General features: G+C 39.2%; 1 protein-coding gene across 1 annotated transcript in view; it reads right to left on the bottom strand.

Annotated features, from left to right (window-relative positions):
- Positions 1-1,022: 1,022 nt before the first annotated feature.
- The window catches only part of CTNNA3 (catenin (cadherin-associated protein), alpha 3), a 1,271,003-nt gene continuing 1,263,704 nt past the window's right edge, over positions 1,023-8,321 (bottom strand). The window contains exon 18 of the mRNA XM_004680853.2: positions 1,023-1,618. Within this exon, the coding sequence (XP_004680910.1) occupies positions 1,331-1,618 (288 nt within the window). The 3' untranslated portion in view covers positions 1,023-1,330. The remainder of the gene's footprint in view (positions 1,619-8,321) is intronic.

Raw genomic sequence — 8,321 nt, 5'->3', positions numbered from 1 at the left:
TATATCAACTACATTCACAGTAATGATTAAATTCATGTAATGTAATGTTTAATGCCAACATTTGTAGACTTTTCTGCTCATTGTTAGCGGGTATGCATACACCATTACTTGCACTTAGCAGAGCAACTGACACTTCTGATGTTTAAAAGTGAGCATCACTATCCTGTCAGTGAAATACAAAATGTAACAAATGAATGGAATTACAATAGAGAATGTCAATTCCAGATAAGGTTCTCCGGGTTCTGGTGACTCTCCCATTGAATGGCAAGACTCGAGTTATCCTTTCTAGAGAAATGTATTTTTAAAATGTCATCTGAATCTGCAAAGATGTTTGTTAAACATTGTAATTCAACTGTTAATCAAGTTAATGTTTGCTGTTAACTTTTGTTGTGTAAGAGAACTCATATGATGAACAGTTTGTATAGAAGTAAATCTTGAAATCCTGCTCATAATAGAGATTCACATAGGTGGACAGATGTCTTTCTGGGCTATATGCATCTTGTTTTCATTGTACCTTTGATTACTAAGCAGACTTTACTCCTGGGATATCATCCAAGTTACATTTTTGTAGACTTCAATTGTAGTTGTTTTCTTTGTGGCAAACTGGAAATATACCCACTCTGAAGAAAAGGGCTTGATTACATCTCATTTAGGGGAAAGTTTTTTTTTTTTTTTGGGGGGGGTATGTATAATATAGGGATTATTTAAGAACTATAATTTAAACTTATGCCTATTCTCTTGGCATGTAATGTTGCAATCCAAATTCCTACCCGGGGAAAGCTTATAGGATCAAATGGACTTTGATGTTCTAAATGAGCATATTGTGGTTATAGGCCACGTGGGTTTAAAGTAATAAATATTTTTGGTTTCGTTTTTGCATTGGTGCATGTGTGTGTGTTTTCCTAACTAAATTATGAAGTCACACTTTTACAAGAAGAGATCACTCATATCAATATTGTAATGCAAAATGAAGAAGAGTAATTATAACCGAAAGTATAGCAGATGAATCTGAGTCAGTTAATTTTCCTGAAATGAGCATTGCAGGCATGAATATAAAATATTCTGTGTTGGAAATGGCTGCAGGACACCAGAAACATGCATTCATTCAGCAAGCACCTACTGGTTACTTATTAGTTGCTGGTCATTTGGCAATCACAATGCTGTGATCCTAAATACATATTGTTCATATGAATAAAGTTTGCTAATATTTCCTGTTACTTGTGAGTGAAACTACAAAAGTTAGTGATCTTACAAAGTAATTAAATGCAGAAATCAAGCAGTGTGTTTAGCCAAGACTTTGTAATACAGGCAGTAGAATAGACTATTGGTGTCAGTAAACATGTCTTCCTCTAAATTCACTCATGACTTGCACAGGGTGAATTTTTTTCTTTGCTGAGCCTCGTCTGATAGCTGCACACTTTTCCTCTGGCTTCTCTCTCTTAATCAAGGGCTTTTTTGCAGGAGCTTTCATTCGCCACATCACAACTGGATGCCGGGGCCCAGTGGGACTCTGAATTCGGATGATCTTCGTTGAGGCAATGTAAGACATTTTCACTGTTTGCACTACAGCATTCATTAAATTTTTGGCTGCTTGGATCAGGGAGGTGACACTGTCCAACTGTAAGGAAAAAAAAAAAAGAAGTGAAAGTGATTCAAGAAGGTCATTGGGAACTGAAACTCATGTAATGTAGGTAATGCAGTGGAACCTGCAAGTTGACACTTTCACTCCAGAAATGAGTATGTATGCACCCATGTTTTATACCCACCTCTAATGACATCATTTGAGTGTGTACCTTTATGTGGCATGCATAGATCCATATTTTCTCTGCTAAAATGCTTTCCTAATATTAATTGAATTTCTCTGTTTTTCAGTGAAATGGATTCTATACAGTGTACATAACAAGAGACGTTCAGATGGTCACCTCTGTCTTTGCAATGAATCTCCCTATTTCCAGGGGTCATACTAGCTTTTTTTTTTTTTTAATATGAGATGAGCATATGCAAGGAAAGCCATATTATGTAATTGCATTCTGAGCATAAGGGCTGGAAAGTCTTCTGTAGGAGGTTTATAGCTCAAGGTAAATATCATGCATACATATGTCTGTACACATACATGTATATTCCCGAATGATTGCACCTCAAGAAGTCTCTTTTATAAACTGGCATAGGTAGGAAGGCATTTTCATCAAATAAAGTTGGATGTAAATTTTGCGTCTGGCATTTGGTAAGTGAGGCAAGTCTTGTAATACTTTTCATCATAGATATATCAGATATTAGATAAGGAAAAGACATGTATTAGTGTTAAACAATATATGCTGAGAACCTGGTGGAGGTACTGGCAAATTGATTGCTAGTGAATAGCATGTACTTTGTTTCTTAAGAAGAGCAAGAAAATGGCTTCATTATGAAAATGCACTTATGCCTCTTCTCACAGGATTCTTGTTGGAATCGATCTGGTTTTCTGGGTAGTTCATAAAAACAATCAAGGGTGATAGAAATTGGGGTGGTATTCTTAGACTCCTGCAAAAAGACTGTGGATCTAAGCCAAGTAGATTCATTTGTAGACAACTAGCACCTTTTCCTTTATTTGAGTTTGTCAGTTGTCATCCAGAGCCCCCTCATCCAGGAAGATGTGTCTCCCCTGTCACCTTTCTATGATGTGTGCTGTCAAGTTTGAAAGTCAATCACTGGCTCCATAGTTACTGAAATCCATCAGCAGTAGCCTGACCTAAGTAATCTGTCTTTACAGTTTCAGGAGTGTCGTGTACACACAGCATAAATGAGCAGATAATAGTAGTAAGCTGAGGTTCTGTGCCTGGGGCAGTGGTCTAGTTCAGTGCTTCCTAGGAACAAAATGTCAATAGGTCTGTTTTATGGCAAGCCTGGAATCTTGTAGAAGGTAACACCGAGAAATGTGTCATTTGAAAGGCGTTCATACTTAGCAACAAGTTATTTTTGTCTTTTAGTTGTTGAAGGCAGAAATGTAAAGTCTCTGCATGTGGCAGAAATGACAAATGTTTTGCAAACATAGAGCAGAACTTTAAGAGGCTCTCACTTTTTTTTTTTTCAGATGATATTCAGAACTTCTGAATGTGTGTACAACCTAAACAATGGTAGATTTTGAATAGATTAACCAATGTGTTCATTAGCATGATTCTGTAGGGTCTGCAAGATAAAATCGGTCTTTTAATCATTGGCTAGCTCATAGTAAAAACCTCTTTGAGTTGAGTGAGATTCTGAAAGTGGTTTTCAGTATCACCATGGGAAGAAGAAAGGTTTTCTAAGTGATGAAATCACATGAATAATATAGGTTATGCTTAGTGATTTTTTTCTTGGTTTACTGTGAATGTGTGCACTGTGCTGAAATAAAATCTTCTATAGAAAAAGGTCCAGGGACCTGCTGTTATTCAGGATTTTACCAGTGACTTGCCTTCCTACCCTCAAACTGGCATTGCCTTCACTCTGTCATTTGGTGATACAAACAGCATTTACTTCATGTCTTTGAATTTTTCCATATCTGTTGTATATGTAGATCAGTAGTGTCGGGAAGATATTTAGATGGAATCCATTCTTGAAAATGCAGAAAGTGGCTTACTGTTTTCCTCACTGAATCAGCCAAGTGCTGTTAGTGCCATTGTGATCTACTGTGGTAGCTTCTGACAAATCCTTTCATTTTAAAATCCTAAATGGCTATAGAACAGCTTTTCCTCCTGGTGCGTGAGAAAAAGCACAGGAGAAATTGTCCCTGTAGGAAATCATGACAACTGGTTTTACAGACAGATTAGGACAATTGTTGCAAGAATACTGTTATTTCGTGAAACAAGCTTCTAAGACACTGGATTAGGATCTCAAAGGTAGTTGGGGCTAAGATGCATAACTCTCTACAAGACAAATCACGAGCCTACCAATGGGAGGGAAGTTTGTGGAGGGCCAGGAACTGGCTCAGGCCTGTTTGTAGAGAATAACTGCATTGGTTCCTGCCTGTAAACACTCTTTAAAATTATTTGATCCAAGTCTAGTTTCATGAAAAATCTTTTAAGGGATAGATACACTAGATCCTTTATGGAAAAGATTTGATTTGAGTAGGGCACCCACATTGTGGTCTCTGTGTTCCACTTACTGAAGGAAAGCTTCTGAATTTCTGAAATGTATCTACGTAAGACCAAAATGTTAATGTACCCTCTGACTGGTAGAGTAAACCTGCAAGCCAACCCGAGTATAAAAAAAGTCTTGAGGTGCCAAAAATCTTGCCGTGACCTATCATTTTGATAAAGTACAATTTCCCCCAGGCAAAAATGTATTGGAATTATAATTTGAGAGGTTTGCCTGAAATGCTAATGCTCGTCGCTGATCAGGATCAGGTGTTCTTGATCAGGGTGTCATGGGAGATATAAATTGCTGCAGTGGTCCTTAAACCACTGAAGGTTGTAAGTTAATATTCTCATGAATAGTTGTAGAAGTGGTCCCCTCTCTGTTCCTTCCCATAAAAGAAAACACAAATTTCCAAAGAGAATTTGGATGTAAAAAAGGTGGTTTATGCTAGGTAGATCAGATGTCTGTGCCCTTTAGTAGGAAGATAGCCCTGCTTCCTATGCTAGTGACTATGCTTGTTCTGAAATCATTAGTAGGGTTTTAAATGAACATGTTGGTATATTACTGTCACAAGAGGTTACTCAATATGTTCTATGTTCAAACCAAAATGGATAAGTTCTATATTATGAGGTTCTTTATGAATAGAAAGAATGATATTTAGTAAGGTAGCTCTTATTTTAAGTCAGATTTGTAATCTGTCTATAATGTGCCCATTTAAGTATCATCCTACTTAATATTTTTATTCCACAGTGATATCAGTGTATGTTGGTATAAAGTCCTTCCTGTATGTGGTCATGTATAGTCTGCGACATTTCAGTGAATGTGCAGAATAAACTTAGTCATAAAATAATGTCAGGCAAAGGGTTGTGGTGCTTAGAGAAATGCTTATCAGTCTTTGCAAAAGAAAAGGAGTTTAGCAAGAGTACAGGTATTTTCCCTCAGAAAATGCCCATGTTTTCTGCAAGTGTATGTAGAAAATATTAGAATCTGTTTATAGAAGCCAACATGAAGTTACCAGTGATGTGAGTCCTTACACCACTACACCTCAGTGTCCACCTGGGGGAAGCACAGCTTCCCAGTGTTTGTGTTGCGGGCGATACTAATTGCTGGGACTACTGTGAATAGACAAGCCCAATGTACCTAGAAGTACCTATTATTTCTTGTCCTATATCCCCCAGGATAACGTGGCACCAAGTGTAGGTTGTGATTGTCTGTACTTTTGCCTGAAATTCAAGACCACTCGGATGGTGTAACACCTGCATAAAAGCAGGACTGGAGAGACAAATGGTGAAGTTTGGTTTGAAGCATAGCAAGAGGTTATAATAATTGGTATAGTGTATTATAGAATAGCACATTGGTGATATTCTAAGTAAGTGACAGAAAGTAGGTCACTGTAACCTGTGAGGTAAGTGCTACAAGTCTATTCTTCTTACAGACGTGGAAACAACGGAACTGGAAGTTTAATAGCTTGCTGAAGACATGATGTGTTAGTGCTGGCACTTTACATAGTCCTGATTCCTGTTACCCACTTCCAATGTGTGTTTCCTTGTAGATATTAAAATCAGGGAACTGGAATTGACAGTCACACTAAGCCACAAGTGTAAAAAGTGACTGCACCATCACTGGTTTGGGAAAAGTTATAGGAACTTTGTAATATGTATTGGTACTAAGAAAAATGAGGGCACTTTCATTGGATATGACAAGGCATTAGGATGAAGGTATTTATAATTACATTCATCAGTGTGCAAGTAGAATTTTTTAGAGCGGACCTAGAAATAGGAAGTCATTGTTACAGGCTCCCAAACAACGTAAGAAGATTTTCTAACAACTTTTTAACTTTTATAATGTGAATCTTAAGAAAATCAATAAGGCAAAGAAAGCAAAAGCATATCATATTATAACTGCTAGGATATAGAATTGCAGAGCACTTATTTCATCTTGAAGATGTGTCCTACTGTCAATAAAGAACAAGCTGTATTTTTTACACAAAAGAAGTCAAGCTAACTTGCCTTGATTTCAGAGAAGAAAGCATGATTTGGGCCATTTTCTCTTTTACCCTTCATTGTATAGAGAGGCTTTGGAAATAAATGTGACAGGGCATTAGGTATGTGTTATGATATATACCAAGTGGTAGCATATGTAACTATACCTGAAATATTTTCCTGTTTCCAACTAGTATTTACCATTTTCACCTCTCCATTGATTAAGCAGTGGTAGGTTATATGGAAAAACCAAACCAAACCAGACAAAACAAAACACAACACCTGCTTATATATTGTAAGCAAAATATAACAACTAATATATTATGTATATATGATGTAATGTAAGCCTCTTGAGACCCTATGTTTACTCCCATACTGGGAATCTCCTATTTCTATGAGCTCCAGAAGGGTACTGATGACAGGTGAATAGTGTAGGCTTCAGGAAGCCTGGTCTGGGACTTGCTAGATTGTGTTTTCACTGGGAAATAAAGTGAAAGGCTGCCAGACTCTACCGAAGCTTGGCCTGCGCTGTATGCCAGTGTCATTTACAGAAGAGCCTCTTGGGTCCTCTGTGATCCGAGATTCCATTCGCCAATGTATCTGCAGTGGCACATAGCTCCTTATAGCACCAGGGGCCTGAGAAACCTCCTCAGAATTGATGACTGTGGGTGTAAGCTGGGAGAGGAGGGGTGTCAAGAATTTGCATGTCAAGATATAGTACCCTAGGGCAATTGAAAATGGTCCCCTTTTTCTTTAAACAGAGGAAACTGATGGGCATTCCCAGTAGTGCAAGGGATTCAGTCTCAGCACTTTGAAGCTAATTGCAGCCACTGCAGATTGAGCTCAGTCCTGGGCCATAGAGCGACTTGCACGTGGTGCAGCAGACGGCTATTTCATGCACTGCTCCCCAGTCTCTGGTGAACCCTGCCAGCTTGGCCTTCATCACATGGAGCCTATACCCCAGCACTTGGATGCATAAATAAAAGAACATAAAAAAGAAAACTTTGATATTTGTGTTGAGTCTTACTAAATAACTTCCCTCGGATCTGAGAACCCTGTAGCACCTGTTTTCATCATAGTGCCTTGTGTTCTTCCTGACTCCTATTCCCGCCCTCATGTGCTAAACAGATGATTGAATCAGTGTAGAAGTGTTCCTGTCAATGGCATTGGTTTGAATGCTCTTGTCAATTAGGCTCAATATAATTTTAGTACTCATGAAAGGTGTGCTGATGAAGATCATTGGGCATTCTATTGTGTCCTTATGTAGTGGAGAGAAAAGCCAGCCCCAATTCTTACTTTTACATGAAATTTTAATGGGTCATAACACTATTTTAGGGTTACAGGTTTGTACTATGTACACTTGTATCTCAAAGGCATTACTAGTCATTCACCATAGTTCATGTGGGGCCACCTTCCTTTTCTGCCCTTATTCATTGTATACATCCAAAGGAATTTATGGGACCTAGTGATTACATCTTTCCAAAGTAAGCCTCCATTAAGTGTTTAAAAAGTGCTCTGTACCCCTTTTTGGGATTTTCATCCTCTAGTAGAATGACCTTAGAAATGAATGATTAGTGAAATGATTTATGATTAGTGAAATGATTTGAGTAGTAGCTGTCACTGATTAGGTACAGATGGTTCTAATGAAGCTGTTTGTAGATGCTTGTATGGCGTCAGTATCTCTATAGCAGTAGTACCTTAAGAGAGATCCACAAACACCAGAGGCCGGGGGCCTCCTCGGTGGCGTAGTGGGCTAAAGCACCCAGCACCAGAGCCACCGCTCCCCACTGCCCGAGCTCGATCCCCAGCAGGGGAAGATACAGCAATGGGCCGGGAGGAGGCAGGCCGGGAGGAGGCAGGAGGCAAAGGGAGGGGAGAGAGGAAAGAACAGAGGGAGAGGAGGAAAGAGGGGGAGAAAGAGGAGGGGAAGCACAAAGGGAAACAAGAGGGGGAGCAAGAAAGAAAGGAAAGGAAAGGGGGAGCAAGAAAGGAAGGGAAAGGAAAGGAAAGGGGGAGCAAGAAAGGAAGGGAAAGGAAAGGAAAGGGGGAGCAGGGAAGAAAGAACGGGAAGGGGGAGCAAGAAAGGGAAAGGGGGAGCAAGAAAGGAAGGGAAAGGGAAGGGAAGGGAAAGGGGAGCAAGAAGGAAGGGAAAGGGGAGCAAGAAAGAAAGGGAAGGGAAGGGGGGAGCAAGAAAGAAAGGGAAGGGAAGGGAAGGGAAGGGAAGGGAAGGGGGGAGCAAGAAAGAAA

The sequence above is a fragment of the Condylura cristata genome, unplaced genomic scaffold, assembly GCF_000260355.1.
Source record: "Condylura cristata isolate star-nosed mole 26May11 unplaced genomic scaffold, ConCri1.0 scaffold00011, whole genome shotgun sequence".
In the NCBI taxonomy this organism is placed as follows: Eukaryota; Metazoa; Chordata; class Mammalia; order Eulipotyphla; family Talpidae; genus Condylura; species Condylura cristata.
The sequence above is the reverse complement of the archived record's forward strand: the minus strand, read 5'-3'. Positions and strand labels throughout refer to the sequence as shown.